The sequence below is a fragment of the Podarcis tiliguerta genome (genome assembly GCF_965153285.1).
Source record: "Podarcis tiliguerta genome assembly, chromosome: 14".
Taxonomy (NCBI): domain Eukaryota; kingdom Metazoa; phylum Chordata; class Lepidosauria; order Squamata; family Lacertidae; genus Podarcis; species Podarcis tiliguerta.
In genome coordinates this window covers 21,881,647-21,900,457 of record NC_139547.1, presented here as the reverse complement: position 1 = coordinate 21,900,457, position 18,811 = coordinate 21,881,647, and the positions used below count along the sequence as shown (strand labels likewise).

Genomic DNA, 18,811 nt, shown 5'->3' with positions numbered 1-18,811 from the left:
CTTCTCACATCTATTCCCAGCTTCAAAAGGGTTTGAAAGCATTAACACATGTTTGCATGATCCTGCCATGAAGCCTGCAAAAGATCTATTGCAGCCTGTAGTCAGTGGAAGAGTCACAATTATGCCCCCAAATCATGTCATATGTGGGATACAAATTTACCTGTTGCTTGACTAGTATCTCTCATGTTTATGAAAATTTTATCATATCAAAATGGATGCATGTTTGTGTGGAGATACACATACACACCACTCGGGGGTCTGTATCACAAACGGCAAATGTTTACCTGCCTCTACATTTATGTGTCTGCATCTATGAGCCCACAGAGAGGGCAAAGATTCAAGGTTTCCTCCACCTTTTCCACAATTTCTGCCAGCTCTGCTTCTCAGTACACAAAGAACCACCAAGTGTGTGTGTTTTTTCTCTTTCCTTGCCTTGAGCTTAGTTTGATTGCTTCTCCTGGGAAACCAAGATCATCACCTAGGCTATGCAATTAGTCTTTTCAGTGCCAGGAAGACAGACTTTAACATCTATCTTGAACTGCCTGGGTTTGGCAGCTAAGGAGACATCTGGCTTATTTTAGGGATGGGGGTGGGAATCAGCTTTCCAGGAAACAGGGAATACAGAAAAGTGTACACATGAGGGATTCTTGCACACATGGCATTGTACTTTGGGAACAGCGAGGGTGCTAAGGGCAGAAAATGTTGATAATGCTGTAATTTGTACCAAAAATGTTAAATCCTATACAGCCTGACTGGGAGAGAAGTCTCACTGATTTCACTGGGAGATAATTTTGATGTCCTGGTCCAGATATATAGTTCAACAGTACACCAGTTGAACCTGTAGGATGTGGTGGTGGAAATGTATGTTTGAATGGTCCCCATCAAAAGAAGAAATCCCCAAACATATAAAATAAGAATGGTAAGGAGCAGACGTGACTAGAGCTCTTCTCCCTGATAGGTTAATATCCATTTTTTAAAAAAAAACCTTAAAGAATAATTTCATCAGACATGTTAAAAAATTCTATTAGCTGCTTCATATAGACATGCATGTTCATATTGATGTCTCACGTGACTGATGTTTGATTCAGAGAAGCAGCAAGTTGAAGAGGGGCATACATGGCATCTAGACTAATCAAGCAAATCCAAATCCCCATCAGATGCCAGTCCAATTTCTGCTGGAAGACCTCAGTGAGAGAGAGCCCACTACCACTCTACATCAGCCTTTCCTCAACCTTGGGTCCCTAGATGATTTTGGACTACAACTCTCGTCATTCTTAGCTAGCAGGACCAGTGGTCTGGGATGATCGGAGTTGTAGTCCAATAACATCTGGGGTCCCAAGGTTGAAAGCCTGCTCTTCTAGACCATTGCTTTCATTGACAAACTGCTCTTACCATCAGAAGGTTTCTCTAAACATTCAACTGCAATTGCATTAGCTCCACCTTTTTGCAGCCACATTACACTGCTGACACATATTCAGCTTGTGCTGAACTATAATATTCTGCAGGAGCTAAGCCAGATATTCCCTACCTCCCTATACCTGTACTTTCTTTTTCTTTTTTTAAAGAGGGTTGTAGCCAAATGCTTTACAGAAATCAAGATAAATTATGTCCACAGCAGTCCAACAATCTACTACACTAGTAATCCAATTTTTAAAAATGAGGTAAGATTAGCCTGGCAGGATGTATATATGCCTGTTTCTAACCCATTGGCTGTAGTATGACTTGTATGGGCCTTCTACTTAAAGATTTGCAACTGGCATTGGATGCTGGGGTAGATATATATTGGGAAAACTCTTGTTTGGAGCAGGTATCAGGTGGAGTGAAGTGGTATGTCTGCTCACCCTCTCGGTGTGGTGGCATCGCAGGATGGCAGAGGCTCCTCCAAAAGCCCCGACAAGGGTGGCTCAGGATCAATGCTCAGTCCAGATGGGCGGCGGGGGCGTAAGCCTGCAGCGTCTATCAGGAGCCAGATCCAAACCTGCACCCAGGATTGGCAAATGGGGGTGCAGGCTTGGATACGGGCTGGGCCAGGGGGCAGAGCTGATGGAACAGGAAGGCTTCCCTCAGGTCAGTGATTTAGCTGTGACGAAGCATAAAACTGCTCCTCTCTCCCTTCTCAACTAATGATCCTACTCTTTTTAAAAGCTGAAAGAAAAGTAGACTTGAATGTAGCAGATAGATTTCCAGTAAATCATTCACTGACAGAACATGGCTGTAGTTTCATACCCTAAAATGAAGGATTGGATCTTGAAAGGATGATTTGCAAAATCAACGTCCTGCATGCCCATGCATGCATTAATCAGTACATGATACATTTTTTTCATAAACATTCAATCAACTCCAACAACTACTTTTAGTATCATAAATTCAGAACTACTGGAACATAGACAATGGGCAGGATCTGGGTCAGTTTATATGGGGACAGGAGGTCCTTGAGGTATTGCAGTCCTGACCTGTTTAAGGCTATATGGCTCAAAACCAGCACTTGGAATTGGGTCCAGAAACTAATAGGTAGTTGGTGCAATTGGACCAGGATTGGTGTCATATGCCCTGGTGAGCAACCTGACTGCTGATTTCTGCACCAGCTGAAGTTTCTGAACAGTCTTCAGAGGCAGCCCCATGTATAACATGTTGCAGTAATCTAACCTAGACGTTACCAGAGCTTGAGCAACAGAGGTTGGGCTGTCCCTGTCTAGACAGGGGCACAGCTGGGCCACCAATCAAACATGATGGAAGGCACTCTGTGCCACCAAGGTCACCTGAGCTGCAATCTAAGTAGTCATAGCAGACTTTAAGATACGTACTTTTCACAGCTTAAAAAAAAAAAAAGGGGGGGGGGGAGACAGCAAAGGACAAAGAGGGAAAGAAACACCGAAGCTATATAATGATTGTCCCTAGTCTTGTCAAAAACCATCTTTCAGTTTTTTGTGTCAAGGAAATGATTTGTTTGATTCCAGTGGGGGTAAGAAATGGAACGCCTTCTGAATTCAAGGGGAATAGTTCAACATTTGGAAAAGGAATAAATTACATCGAGGTGAGAAAAAAATGTATTGGATGATCTTCCAAGTATATTGTAGAATGCAAAGGGGCATCTACCTACCAAGTTTTTCCCCCAACTGCCTCCAAGCTGTATTTTTTAAGTCCAGGTGATATTGAGAACAAGATGGGGCCAGCATTTTCATCTCTGCGTGTAATTAAAAATGACTTCACCATTTTCAAAGAGCAGAGAGTTCAAGATGACAAGTACATAAATCCATCTGCTTCCTGGAAGTATGCGTATGCCAAAGTAGGAAAAGAGGGGAAGGGGATGCAGTTGGTAAGAAGAACACATGAAAGGCTAAAGCAGAGGGAGAGATGGGAAGCCTGACCTGCTCCATTGGCTCTGCTGGCCAACTTTGGCTCGCTCTTTCTTTGAATAGTTTACATCCCAGATGATCATTATCAGAACTGGTGCCTTAATTTTTCCTTTTCCCTCCCCATCCCTTTCCCCTTTTGCATTGTGGCCCCAGCCACACTTAAGCACCGTTCAAAAACTGCAACTGACCAGCAGTGGAAATAAGTCTTTCCTGCAATGGAGAAGGTGACTTTTCCTGATGGTTGTGATGACCCAGAAGTCCCTTGTCTTAATTTCTAGCATGTAGTCATAGAACCACTTTGCACAAAGCAACCCAGTCTGACGTGATACCAGTGTAAAATTCCTTTACAAATGAAGCTTCTGAAAATGTGAAGATCTGATCATCTAACATTACTGATAATTCCACCCCCCGCCCCCCCCCCCCGTGCGCTCTCCCTAAAGCAGCAACCTTATCACCTTATTGCTTTCTTTCTTGGGGCAATAATAAATCTTGCAAAGAGCTGCAGGAAGGAATGCAAACTCAACTGTTGCATCACCAGAAATTTCTGCAGGCGACATTTGTACGTGCAACATCTGCATGTTGAGCAGTACGCAGAGGATCTGTACGCGTCCATGAGGATTCCATCTGCACAAGCCCTCTGGCATGGGCTGAAGAATCACATGTTCTAAATGTCTGGCTGGCTGTGTCTCGTATTTTTTAAAAAAGCCTCCTCAAAATCTCTTTGCAAACATTTCATCGTTGCTCCGAAAACAAACCAGTATGTAAAATGGGGGATGGGCATGATTAAAAAAGCACAATATCACCCGTAATCTGCAGACAGGTGCTATCAGATGTATTTTGGCTCAACCCACCTATAACTAAAACTTTTCTTAAGTTAATCCAATGGAATTTCTCCTTGTCACTTCCCAATCGACCTAGAGGCCTGCAACGGCTGCATCCCATCATTTTGGGTTGTGGTTTCAAAGCAGTATGTAGTTGCAGTCCCTGACCATGTACACCTCTCCTGTTCTTATGCATTCACTAACCCAATTTTCCTAAATACATCAATATCCTCTTCCCCTGAGCAATATTATCCGTTCCATACTACAGAAGATGTGGGAGGCTGAGGCTAGGCTCACGGCCACACCATTCACTTAAAGCACATTTTGAGCACAAGTCTTCTCCCAAAGAATCCTGGGAACTGTATTTTATCCCCAAAGAGCTACAATTCCCATAAATTTTAACAAACTACAGTTTCCAGGGTTCTTTGTGGGAAGCCATGTGCTTTAAATGTATAGTTTGGATGTGAGCTGAGTGTTTAATGCAGGGATGGGGAACCTGTGGCCCTCCAGATGTTGCTGAACTACAACTCCCATAATCCCAGGCCTTGGACTATACTTGCAGGGGCTGATGGGAGTTCCCCACCCCTGGTTTAATGGGTGTCTGCATGAAAAATTTTGACTTGAGAATGAGCAAAGAGGCTTTGGTGAAGGCTACAAGTTTGTGATGTTTTAATGGGGCCTTTCTGTTTTATTGCCCAGTATCTTCGCTTCTGTGTCATGATAGCTCTTATACCTGTGGCAACAGCTAAAACAGAACGTAATCTGTAATACAGTTTAATAGAAAGATTGTTTCTAATAAAATTCCCCCCTGCGTACCTTGGATTTCTTTTGTTTTCTCTCTCTTTATTCTCCCTGGTTTTATAGAATATGGTTTACACTTGATCTTGCCAAAATGATTCAGTTGCAATTAGAAGTCTCTCATTACTCCTACAATGATGGATGACTGATAATCCCGCATAGAAGACATCTTGGGGGGACGGGACAAAAGAGAGGCTATTCTAACAGGAAATGAGACTTTCCCCAGGTTTCACATGTCCTACTGGGATGGATACCTGCAGCCAGGATTGCAGAAAGAAGGATGGCGAAGAAGCAATTGGCAGCTCCTCACGGCAGGGGAGGGCAGGTGGCTAGAGGCAATTTTTCAAATGCACTTTATCATGAGTGACATGACTTGGCAGCGGCAGCAGGAGCCTTCTCAATGCTCTCTCGTTTGCCAAGTTCTTGCTGATGCTTCAAAATGTGTTCCAGGCGGATATGGGTCCCCAGGGTGCCTCGTGGAGAGGCACTGCCAGTCAGGTGTGTGACATGGAAAGTAAGAATCGTTTCCCAGCTTGGAGTGGGGGCATGGAACATGGGCATTCTGCCAGATTCCCATGCTCGCCACCCAGCAAGGGGGGGGGGGGGGAAAGAAGGGGGCTGCTTGCTTATCATAGGCTGGCCTTAAATACATAGCTATTTATCTCCTACTTGAAATAAGTAAATAAATGCACATTGTGATTCTGCCTCTGGGAGCCAGTTTCTGTTCTGCCTTCTCCAGTCTTCTGGGAAAGCAAAGTCTTCCAGCAGTAGCAAAGTGTTAGTAGTGCTGCAGAGTGGGCTGATAAGAGTCAGAGCTGTCAGCTGGAAATTCCCTGATTCAACTCTTTTCTCTGCCATGAAAATTACTAGGTGGTCCTTAGGCAGAGTTGGTGGAGGAATCCAGTGGAAATGGAAATGAGAGTGTGAGTGGAAATGGATGACGTTTGCTTATTTGTCCCACGACCGGAACAGAAATCAATCCAGAGAACATGATCGGTATTTGCTTTTGTCTGCAAGTGATACAAAACTGAAGATGTGTACCCCCACCCCCGCTTTTGCATTGTGTTTCCTTTGTACGGAAAGGAATGCTGTGGAATTATTTAATTCGTGGCAATTAATTATGTAGAATTCCGGCACAGCAGACAGCATGACATAGCTTTTGTCAGAAGCCAAACTGCAGTGGAACGGACACAGCTCTGCATGCAATGAACATGGGTTAGAACAGAAATCTGTGCCTTCTTACACCCCTAGCCTGAGGCAAGATCCTACAGTGACAATAGTACTTGCCTATAGGGTGGCGGTTAAATGTGAACCACTTTTATATAAATGTTTACAGTTAACTAGATATATGCCCTGTAGTTTCCTGGATAAGCACTGCTCTCGAGGCTGTGTTTGTAAGCAGGCTGCATGCAAATGGCTTCTTGGATAGTCCCCTAACCCTCCAGAACAGATTGGGTGGGGGCTGCAGCCAGATATAGACTATCTGCCAGGAAGGAGGAGGAATGACTGAAAATGGCCCCCTCCCTCTTTCTGCTGATGGATGTGTTCCATCAGCAAAGCAACAGCCATTGGGTTCCACCCATAGGCTTCAGTATGAAATAGGAGACCGATGGCTTTAGATAATTATTTGAGGGCCCCAAGGGCTAATTCAGTGAATTAGTATCAGCTGAATTCCACTCTTGCCCAGAAATGAAAGAAACATAAGCTGCCAGTTGCACCATCCTTGGTTGCCATAGTTCCACAGCTGTCAGTCATTGTACTTTTTTCAAATCCTGCTTTATGACAGTTCGAAGGGAAAAACTGGAGAGCACTGCAACTATTTCATATGCTCCGCTCTGAAAAATAGACTCTATGGTCAATTCATAGCCTGAAGAGGAGGGGTTTTTGTTTTGTAAGCCTCAAAAAATGTTATTTCACCTGTTAATACACAGTGGCTGTTTATATTGGCTGGCCCTTCTGGTTCTATGTTCCAGGTTATGAATAATATAATGTTCAAAATTCCAAACATTTGGTGATAGAAATTCTCAGTGCGACCTAAATATTGGCTTAGCAGGGAGTGAATAAGTGAGAAGGCCCTCTCTCAGATGCAAGATCATATATGGCCCCTCCAGCCATCCTTTTTTTATTGTACATATGATGATTTGTGCTCATGATGCTATCAGGGCAGTCATACATGACCCTGCTTTCAATGCTCTTTGTGCCTGCAGAGGTTTGGGGGCAGTAATACTGCTTCATTTCCAATCAGTGCATATCCTGCAATTTCCTACTGAAATCCTATAACTTTTCATATCACAAATGTTCTACGGTTGGTTACTGATCCCCTTTTGTTGTGCATCAGCTTCTGTGGACAGCAATAATGTGGGCACGTAGGGAAGCATTGTAGAATAACTACATAACAAAGCAGAATTAATACAACACTGACCCTCAGTCAGTGTCAATAATTATTGCAGAATATACCCAGAATAACACACCAGTCTGAAGGGGCCCATAGTCACACTTACTTTGGCCACCTGAGACCACAAACACCCTTGCTGTCAAATGGTCAAAAGTGGAAATTTCACCCAGAATGGACTAGGTGGTGTTTTTTTTTTGCTAGAATTCAGTCACTAACAACATAATTCAGCTCTAGTTTTTGGAAACTAAGGTGAAGCTACTGAACCTGTCTGCTTTTAATTGCATTCTGTGTGTTCTTTTGGAATAAGCAGTTTCTTTGTTCAAAGACCATTAGGTGGGCAAAGATAAGATATGTCTATTAACTAGACATGGGGAGAATTTTGTTCAGACTGCATTTTTATGTGAATTGACCTAATTTGCAGCTTCCAGACTATGCACAGACATTAACGCAAATATCCATCAGATTTGACACTTCTTCAAATCTTGCAATATGGATCTTGGCTCAAAAAAAAAAGGTGCAGACACGCATACAAAAATGTGTATTTTGAGGATAAGTCTAGGAATAGATGCATTGATATATAAAATAAGTATTTAAATATCCCACCCCCCCTCCACAGGCTTATATGACCAAGGTAGAATACAATATTCCTGGGAAATTTCTGTTCCTTGTGAAAACATGGAATCTAGTAATGTAAAGGGACTTGATATACACTAAGGAAAAATTAACAGAATATTTGTCCGCACTGCATTCTGGAAAGGGATAATTTTTGGCTTTCTACCACAGAATTCTCAGCACCTTACTGAACAAAACTGTCAAAGGATCCTGGGAATTAAAGCTGAAACAAAAAGGTGTAAATCTGTGACACTAACTATAGTCTCTACTTTCTTAACCTAACATTTGCTTGACTCCACAAAACCAGATTTATATGGTCACATACTGCCTATGTATAAAGGAATCCTATGAAGCCCCAGGGATGTGCCTGTACTGCAGCTGCCCCAGTAAGTGTTTCAGCATAGCCAGAATGCCAAAGCTAGAATGTCTGAACTATATGGCCTTCTTATAAGGTGCTCTGCTAGGCCTTGAAGGAAAGATCTTAAAGAGATCCACCAATCCACACAGAGGGAGCCATATTTTAATCCTCTCCCTCTTGGCTCATCTCCTGTTACTTCACTGCTCATTTATTCAGTCACCCTCTGCAAAAGGAAAATCCCCAACATATTCAAGTAACAAGCATGCCTCACAACAATGAAATGTCGTCCGTAGACCCATTTACGAATGTGGCTTCTTGGCCTTATATGTATGTTGCTGATCTCAGTCCAAATATACCAATTCCTGTTCCAATGGGGTAGGCTCAATCCCAGTTTGAGAATTTGGAAGTGACAATAAACTATTGTGAGAATTTATTTCGAGTCCTCCTAACTAGATGGGTGTTTGAGGAACAGCTTCCTCTCCTTGGCTCAGTGGCTAATAATACATGGGCACAGTATCAAGAGTTTGGAAACCATAAAGCAGCTATGGGGGCATAATTTCACATGGGCACGCCATCGATGTCTCCACCCTGTTCTTGAAGATTCCATCCATGCTTGCAATCCTAGTTTTAACAGAGCTAAACTGAATTTTCCTACATTTTCCTCATGCTTCTATGATTTACCTTGGATTTCCTTGGCTCAGACAATGGGAATAGTGTTTCCTTAGCTATATTGCACTACATGTAAAAGCTTTTATTCCTCAGTTTGATTAGTGTATACAGTTCCCTCTGCAAACATGAGAGCAAGAAATGTAGAGGGGCTTAGAGCCACAGGAAGCTGCCTTTATGCCGACTCGGATCGTTAGTCCACCCAGCCCAATATTGTTAACACACCTTCCATTCTGTGCAGGAAACCTGCTTCTGTGTGGCTGTTTTGGGCCAAGAGAACACCATGGAAGCCTCTTGCACCCTGAGCATCCTGGGATACCAGAATTCTCAAGGAGGGATCCCTTGGAAAACAGAGTTAAGATGAGCAAAGAAGAATGTCTGCAATGGCAGTGGGCAGCAGCAGCGGTGGAACAGATGGAGATTGCTAGAGTTATTTCCAGGGGCTCTCCAGGGTTTCAGGCAGATCTTCTGGATGGAAATGATGTGCTCCAAAAGTTAACAGTCACTAAGAGATAACCAGTGGCCATATCTGCTCTACTGAATTAAGGCTCCATACAGGGCTGAAAGCATGGCCTTACCTTGGACCAGTCTCCTGTTTTCCACTCATAACAGCCCGTGTAATCCTCGCACTCTTCCTCATCCCTCGGCCTAGTGGCTGAATCACACTTCCCTTGGGGGTTGGTGCATGTGACAGTTCTCTTCTTCTTCCCCTGCCCACAGTTGGACGAGCACTGCAAAGCAATGGGCACAAACATTGGTTGTTGATGAAAACTGACTTGGACGAAAACGGAGCAAAAATCTATTGTTGCCAACAAGTTTTTCCTAAGTGGTTTCAGATGTAAAGAGTTCTGCTTTCCCAAATGTTTCTCACAAGAATCTTCATAAAATTTTGACTGGGAGATTGTGGGCATGTTGGTGGGAGATTGACATTGGACATTAAGGCTATGTACACAGCATATCTTCAAAGAACATTTAAAGCACACACACACACACACACACACACACACCAAGAATTCTGGAAACTGCCATCTGTTAAGGGTGGGAATTATAAACCTGTGAGAAGCAAACTACAGTTCCCAGTGTGCTGCAGTGTGTGTGCATGCTTTAAATGTATGGTGTGTATGAAGACAGCTAGCACTGGTATCAATACATTCCCCAAGTCTCACCAATACAGCTGTTAAACCTTCATTTTAAATGTGCAAAAAAAGAAGGAAAAAAGAGTATGCTACACACCAGGGCTGATTCTAAATTAGTTTGACTGGCAGATAATATTGGAAGGAAAACTGAGCTTAATAATATTTCAGACTTAAAATATTGTGAGTGACATTTTTAATTCAAACTGTAATGCAATCTGTGACATAAAGGAAACAATAAAAACACATAAAAACCAACATAAATGTTTAATGTGGACACATCATGAAACCACCTCATTGAAGTTCATGGATCACTGGTGGGCTACAGATAAGCTTGTGAACTTCTGGTGTAGGGCATTAGCAGGGAAAAGTGTGGAACATGGCTGAATATTTAGCTCTGCCCCCGATGTCACAGCTTCTTTCAACAACCACATGTGCACATGGTTCTATGCACAGTGCAAGCTCCTGCTTGCTACATAGGGGCTTTGTATCCCTTGGACATGCATACAATCAGGGATCCTGTTCACACGAAACCCCTACTCATAAGCAGTAGCTTTTGCATAGGCCTTCTTGAACACATAATTACATGCAACTAGGGATGTAAGAAGCATTGTTTTCTGTTCTGCCCTTTATTTGTCACATGCAGTACTGTATCCGTTCTGCCGCAGTTCCTCTTCTGCCAAAGACTATTGTCAGGGAACTGCCATCAGTGCCGGAGGGAGAGAGCAAAATCCAGAGGGATTCCGGAGAGCGTCCCAGGATTGGGAGAGGCAGCCCATCTTCTGGGGAAGAGAATCAGCGTAGCACCAGTGGAGAAGGGGGGCAGATGGGGGAAGCAGCGAGGCGGTCCCATGACTCCTTGCCGGGGACCAGCGGGGAGAGTAGAGGTCCTCCGCTGCCTACGCCCTCCTTGCGCAGAAGGCTTTCGCGCAGAGAGAGTAGGAGAAGACTAGGCGTCAAAGAGCTTCTTTGCTAGAAGAAGTTTAAGAAACGCCCACTGACGGATTCTGGCAGCGATTGAGACAGCCACGGGTGAGTGGCTGTCCAGACAGAAAAGGTTCACTCAGGCAATCCAGCCAGGTGTTTGCACTGGCTTACGCATGAGCAAGCCCTAGAACCATTACAACTATGTTACTTGTCTTGCCACATACACTGAAAATCCATCAATGTATCCATCAAGATAAAATGTAGAACTGTGCTAAGTGCTTGCCTGTTCCGCTTTTCAGGCTAAAATTTCTAGCTTTGGGGCAGGGAGATAAAATATTTTCACCCATACCCTTGATCATGCACAATGTATTCACTTTGTTTTCTCTGTTTCCCTCTTCTGCTTTTTGGTATTTTGTTTGTTTATTTTTCGGTTGAGAATTCTATAGGATGGTTCTAGCCAATCAAAGCTCATATACTAAATGCGGTGAGGTCACAACACTATGCAGCCAACCAGATTGGCTTGCATGCTGACATCACAGAGGGCAAATACAGCACTTTAAGAGTGAGAGTAATGCTGGCTCCTGGTTCTACTCTCCCCCACGATAGCGGGAGATTGTTGGCAAAGGAAAAGCAAGGATGGTTGAGGGTAATTATCCTTGCAAATTCCCCCCAGTGATGGAGGGGGTGGGGAAACAGGTTTTACTTGCCGTTTGTCTCGGTACCTGGTTCTCGCTCCAGCAAGGAATGTGAGGGGCAGGGAGGCGCTGAGTGCAAAAGCACTTCGCCTGCCGAAAACCTTCCAAAGCCGCCATTAAGAAGCAGAGGTTCTTCTGTTAATTGCAGCTTAATTTGACTAAAGTACAGGCGCGTGCTAGAAGAGATGGGATCACAAACTGCGGAACAAACCAACTGCAAGGACTTTAAGGTTTGAACTTGGATAAGACTTCATTCAGTGCAAGACGGTGGGGAGGGAGGGGAGCCTATGGTTTCTTTATTTAAAGTTTTCTTCTCTACAGTTAGGATTTGGCAACCCTCCTCTGAATGTTAGTTCAGATTGTATTTGTACAAGCGAGGATGGAAGAAATTGGATTATAAATATGGAATATAACATCAAACGGAACTGTGTGTGTAAAAAAAAGGGGGAAAGGGAGGGAAACTCTATTTTGCAAAAGGTTTATGATGGAAACTTAGAGCTGACTCTTCCCCTTTATTATTTACGAAGTCAAATGAATAACGCTAAGAGGACATGGAATTTAATTTAATTTAATTGGAAGTATAATTGCTTATATATCTTGAGTTGGAAGGAACGATGAAAGGAGTCTGTGAAGCACGGGACAGAGCAATGGATAAATTTCTGAAACAACAATGGGATATTAGCTTCACCAAAGGCATGACGGATAACAGCAACAACAGGGGGAAGAAAGATGTAACATCTTACAAGGACAGGAAGAAACACCATGGACAGAATAATTTCCACACACCGGAAGAACAAGGATATAGTTTGAGTTCCTCACTTGTAGTTTTACAAATCATTTGATGCATCCACACAAATAAGAGTTATTAATATTGCAGTTGTTGTATAGGGGATTATTATTATGGCCGGAATGCAATTAAAATGAATAAGATTTTGGAATGCAGAAATAAAGAAAATCATCAAACCATCAAATCTAGCATGCGGGGGGCCACTTTATCTAAATTATATAATTTGCTGTTGAACAATTAGTATTAATAATTGTATTATAATTGGTATTGTTATAATAAGGCTATTATTGGACTAATTGAAAACTAATAAAAATTATTATGAAAAAAGAGAGAGAGAGAGAGAGTAATGCTTCCAGCCCTAGTCACATGAGTATTTCTAGCCAATCAGGAATATGATGATGTCACTAAAGGCAAACAAAGACTGTTCAGGATAATATTTGTCAAATACGCAAGTAAGCAACATTGCCAAGCAGTTATGGTGCTTTTTGACACTGCGGAAAATGTTTACGAAACTGCTCAGTCCTAAAAAAAATGCTAGCTTTTTCTGGAGCATCAATCTTCACACACACACCCTTCAAGGGATCAGCACAGAAGAAACTGTGGACTTGACACTGAATAAATAGTTGGAGATATGAGATACTCCATGAGATCTTTTGAATGCGCTCCAATAAGTTTCTCTATTTAGGGGGTCTAGGATGGAAACAGGACTCAACTTGATATACGTTACAATAAACGGGCAGATCTCAGCATGCCTGTCTAATCGTCTTAAAAAAATACAATCCAGGCAGTCATGACCTGTTGACCCTGTTAAGGACATGAATGACAAGTGTTTATGAGCTGGCAAGCAAACAGACATGCTTTGAAATACTTCACAGCAACTGCAAAGTGACTTATTGAAGAAGAAGAAAATCTGGGAAGTCTTCCACTTAATTTATGGCTGTTCATTGCATGACCCCCTTATGGAAAGTAACATCTTCATAGTGTGAAAGCAAGAATAGAATTCTGCTGGCTACTGGGAAAGATACCTTAAGATTGTAAGGATGCTGAAACTCAACAGCTGTGTCTTGAAATGAGTGGCCGGCTGTAACCATCCTCAAAAAAAGAGAGAGAGGCTGAATAACTTGGTGCTGTGGAGCAGCATTAAAACACAAGACAGGAAAGGATTCAAAAGGCCTGCCAGCTGCTTTAGTCTCCTCCTCTAAAACAGGAAATCAGGACCAGTCATTTGGGGGAATGTGAAAATTCTCAGCATATGATAACAAAGATGTGCCCCAAAATGCCTTGCGGTATAGCAGAAAATGTTGGGGCACAAGTTTCTGATTGAGTTCCTTATCTGAACTCTAAGCTTTGCAGTGTTGGTTCCAGGATTCTGTTGGTCCTTGGGAACGGCACCCTCTGTAGGTCTCCTCAAGTCAGAAGAGGCAGGACATGAAAACTGAGAATTCTCCTTTGCTGCATCGGATCTTACCGGTTATTCTGTGCAATATAAGAATGGTAGGCAGGGAGGGCAGTGGGCCTTCTGATAGTCTTAGGGCCTTGCCAAATGCCCGGCTTTGTTAATCTATGGAGCTGGCCGTGGTATTTCTTCTCTTTTCCATGATTGTACTTATGAGTTGCTTTTTAAAAAAACAAAACGCCAACTCAAAGTGACTTACAATATAATACATATTCTGAACTGTGGAAAGGAATCCTGATGAGACCCTCTTGGATTGTGTAAATGTGTGCAAGCGGAGAGTTGAGCCTGACACTTGGGGTGACAAGTCAGGCTTGCTGGAAACTTGTCTGGCTTTTGCAAAGTTTATGCACGAGAAGTATAAGCAGATTTGTTCAGATTGGTAGTAGCAGGGCTGATGCATTTCATTTGTTAATGTATGTAGTCAAGACAAAGGTCTTTTTCAGCCCCGCAACCTGAGATCCTTCTAATGGGAGATGCCAAGGTCTGAACCAGGGCTGTCAGCATGCAAGGAACTGAGTTATGGCCCTTTCCCTTAAACATAACCAGAACTTAAAAGGCCCTGAAAAGCAGAAGCAGGGAATCTTACTAATGACTATATAAAGTAGGACCAGATCCACACATTCCTCTTCATATATGTCAGTCCACTGAATGTGGTGGAGCAATGCATCATCTCAAAAAATTGCTACCGTGCCTCATTAAAGTAAAAATTCATTATTTTTCTCCACAATGAAACTGAACCTTTGCTTTATGATTTAGGAACGTAATAGGTTGACTAAAAACCAGATTATATTTTGCATTTTATTCAAGTTTGGCCGCCAGAAAAACCCAAAGCAATTCATGTGAAATATACAGGAATTTCCACCAGCACCTCTGAGCTTATTATTTCATTTTAAGATTATTCATGCTGCAAGTAAACTGTATTAACCATGTACAATATACTTAAAATGACGTAACAATTATTCTCCTTCTCAGCAACATGCAGCATTAGGTCAATTAACAGCAAATGCCATCTGAGACTTTTTTTTAACAAAACAACTGGTTTACATTTAACAATCAAGACACAAAATTGATTAAAGGAAAACACACCTCTCACTTTAACATTATTAAAAAACATGTATTGCAAAGAAGTGGTTTAGCTGGATCCTTTATCTGATGAATCTCTCATATTTGTGGAACAAATTCAAGATGCAGATACTTAGAAGCTAAGGACTGGCTAACCCTGAAACCCAATGCCATGCACACACTTAATTAAGGAGCTTTGCTCATTTAATTTAGACAGGAGTCCGAAAGCAATCAAGGCACTCATTATATTAAACATACAGCCGATCCTTCACCCCTCTAAGCCTGTGAAAGAGCTAGAAAATATCTTTAAAGGTTTTTCTGATAGGAACTCAATAATGCCAGCTGCAAAATATGAACTACACCGTAAAAGATTATGCAGAGCTAGTGGTAGGACTCAATCTTGTTAAAAGTCACAATATTACTTTTGTGGAAATAACCTCTTGGCAACAATATTCCTAAAATCTATTTTCCTGAAAGCAATCACAAGACTCATTGACACAACCTTGAGCAAACAAGGCAAAATAGCAAGTTTTGGTAGATACACAGCAGAACATTGGGGCAGTGGGGAGAAGTATTGGACCCGTGTTACTAAAATTGGTCTTACATCAATCACTGCCTGCTTTTCCTAATACATACAGAGTCACTGTGTGTTGAGAAAACGACTCTGTGAATACACCTAGGGCATTTGGCTCTGTTGCGTGGTGACTAGTTTTACCCCCCTGGATGGTGTTATAAGTGTGCTGCTGGCCTGAAGAAAATTATGGAATGTACTTCTTGAACCACCTAAACAAGAAAAGATTCTTGTGGCACCTTAAAGACGAACAAATTATAATGGCATAAGCTTTTGTGAACTCAAACTCATCATATGATATATTATGGATGCATGTGCCAGTGTGGTGTAGTGATTAAGAGCGGTAGTCTCGTAATCTGGTGAACCAGGTTCGATTCCCTGCTCCTCCACATGCAGCTGCTGGGTGACCTTGGGCTAGTCATACTTCTCTGAAGTCTCTCAGCCCCACTCACCTCACAGAGTGTTTGTTGTGGGGGAGGAAGGGAAAGGAGAAAGTTAGCTGCTTTGAGACATTAGGGTAGTGATAAAGTGGGATATCAAATCCAAACTCTTCTTCTTCTTCCTCTTCATGGGGGCAAACCCCACCAACTTGAGCTACTTCAGGAGGTGCCATTGGATATGACCCAACCCTAGGTCCCAGAACTGGATTCTGGGAATCTGCTTTTGCAGGTGCTATTTGGGGCATGTAAAAGCACCTACATCAGGGTAGTCAACGTGCTGCTCTCTGGGTATTGTTGAACTACAACTTCCATGAGCCCCAGCCAGCATAGGCAGTGGCTAGAAGGATTAGGGAGTCGTAGTCCAACAACATCTGGAGGGCACCACATTGGCTAATCCTGGCTAGAAAACACTGATTCTTAATAGTCTGGGGGGAAAATATTAATTTTAAGACTTCCACAAAATGCCCCTTTGATATTTATCTTTAAAAATAGGTTATGGATCACATGAAGTAGGATTTGCTCATGTTTAGTAGACTCCAATTTGGGGTTTTTATTGTGGAATTTCTGTCCTTTTCCTCCCACCAAGACTTCTTTACCTTAGACCACTCCGATGCTTCCCATATGGAAAGGCAGTCTCGACCTTCACAGCTTTGAATTGGTGTTGGCTTCGGGCCGAGGCAGTAAAGATCCCTAGTGTTGACATAGGTGCCATTCTGCAGCTGATAGACACATGCCACTTCTCGGATCTGGATGCCTTTGGAACATGTTGCAGAGCAAGAGCTCCACTGCCCAGCCACCCACCTGTTAAGAAAAGAGAGAAAAAGGATTCAATAGGGACACAGCCCTTTGAGGCACAAGGTGTTTATACAAAGCCACTCATCAATCACTGCCTCTTGTGCCTACCCTGAGTGGGTGTCAGGCCCCACCAACCTGTGTCCAAGGTTTTTATTATTTGAAACATTTTTAATGCAGAATTAAGAGGTTTTAAATCTTGACACAAGCAACCCCTGCAATTTCTTGGTGGTGGAAGATTATGCAGGACCACAACCTAAATAACCTTGATGTTCTTTTCCAAGTCAGGGTTACTGAAGCACACTACATGCATATTAGTAATCCTTTCTTCCTTGGGCCAAGATAAACGTGTCCTCCTACCTTGTGTAAGCTGGTTTAAAGACAGGAATGCTTTTGGCATGGCCAGTTCCCCTTACAGGCAATGCACCTCAGAACTAAACTTGCAGGGAGTTCTGGGGTGCCCTCTTTCTGCAGCTCAAATCCTTGAGCTAGATCTGTATACAGTGGTACCTCGGGTTTAAGCACTTAATTTGTTCCGGAGGTTTGTACTTAACCTGAAACTTTTCTTAATCTGAAGCACCACTTTAGCTAATGGGGCCTCCTCCTGCAGCTGCGCCGCCGGAGCACGATTTCTGTTCTCATCCTGAAGCAAAGTTCTTAACCTGAAGCACTATTTCTGGGTTAGCGGAGTCTGTAACCTGAAGTGTATGTAACCCGAGGTACCACTGTACCTGTTTAGTGATGCAAATTGATTGCAATTTAAGTGCCTTAATGAGAACTATATAATCACGTAAGTTAACAGCAAGTGTTGCCCGTCTCTTTTCATTAAGCAAATAAGTTATATAAAAACCACCCAAGCCAATTATACCAAGGGTCATTTGGGAGCCTGTGGCTTGCAGACCATGGTTATGCTGTTTAACCGAAGGAAAGTTGCTCATGGGCACTGAACATCCAGTTCTAAAGGTCTCCATGCCCCCTTTGATGCTCAGCTGCTAATGCTAGCTTTTCTGTGGCATAAGCTAATCCAAGAGGGGCCAGGATTCCTCTGCTTCTAGCTGTGATATCTGAGCAGACCAACTAAAACCATCAAGAGGGCTCAAACCATCAGACAAGTAAAAAGAACAAGAGGAGATTTCAGGAGTGATGAGGTCAGAGTATGAAGAGCAAAAGAGGACCACCTTGGCAATTATGTCATCTGCTTTGTTCAAACAATTGACACAAATAGTACACAGCTACCTACATCACATTGCAAATAAGATTCACATTATGATCAGCTCACAATGAAAAATCCCATAGCCTTACATTCTCAGGTGCTGTGAAATATAACTGCTTGTCCCCAGAGATATGGACTCTACAGACCCTTTTGTCAGTCTGCCCTTCCAATCACCCCATATAACTAATTGCTATTTTGTTGAGACCTGAGCAGCAGAAGTGGAACTTTTTGAGAGTGACTCTTGAGTTGGAGGTCATGGGAAGAATCAAGTAAAGAGGAATGTATTTGATAAATGCCTATATGGCATCTCTGCTAAGTGCTTCCTATGACCTGTCACAGAGGAAGATCCCCTCTGTAATTACAGGAATTCCTCGTCAAAGTGAAGAGCTGGAACAATAGCCCTGTGTGAACATGAAAAATGCATGAGGAGGGGGAGGGAGGTGGCAATCACAGCACCCCTTTTTCAGGAAGTTGGAATCCTGGTCTGTCTTTCAGACCTGTCAACTTGATTTGCCTCCCAACCAAACTAATCTTTGCAACCTGATGCCAAGGCACTGAGGGCCCCTCCAGACTGATTTTTTTTTTTTAAGCCTGGGAGTATTCTGCAACATGTTACTGACACACACACACAGTGCTGTAGTGCTGAAATTATTCTGCTTTATTAGTTGCCCTGAGATGCTTCCCCCATGCTACCACAATACTGTTGTCTGGAGAGGCCACAGCACCATA

The 18,811-nt window shown here is 42.8% G+C and overlaps 1 protein-coding gene across 3 annotated transcripts in view; it reads right to left on the bottom strand.

The window, feature by feature from the left end:
* The window catches only part of ADAMTS17 (ADAM metallopeptidase with thrombospondin type 1 motif 17), a 168,446-nt gene that overhangs the window by 10,496 nt on the left and 139,139 nt on the right, over positions 1-18,811 (bottom strand). For all 3 annotated transcript variants that reach the window (XR_014504564.1, XM_083411860.1, XM_083411861.1), the window contains 2 exons: positions 16,674-16,878; positions 9,585-9,737 (listed from right to left, as the gene is read on the bottom strand). Coding sequence is in view for 2 of the 3 variants with exons in the window: in XM_083411860.1 (XP_083267986.1) it covers positions 9,585-9,737; positions 16,674-16,878 (358 nt within the window). In the remaining variant the exon portion in view is untranslated. The remainder of the gene's footprint in view (positions 1-9,584; positions 9,738-16,673; positions 16,879-18,811) is intronic.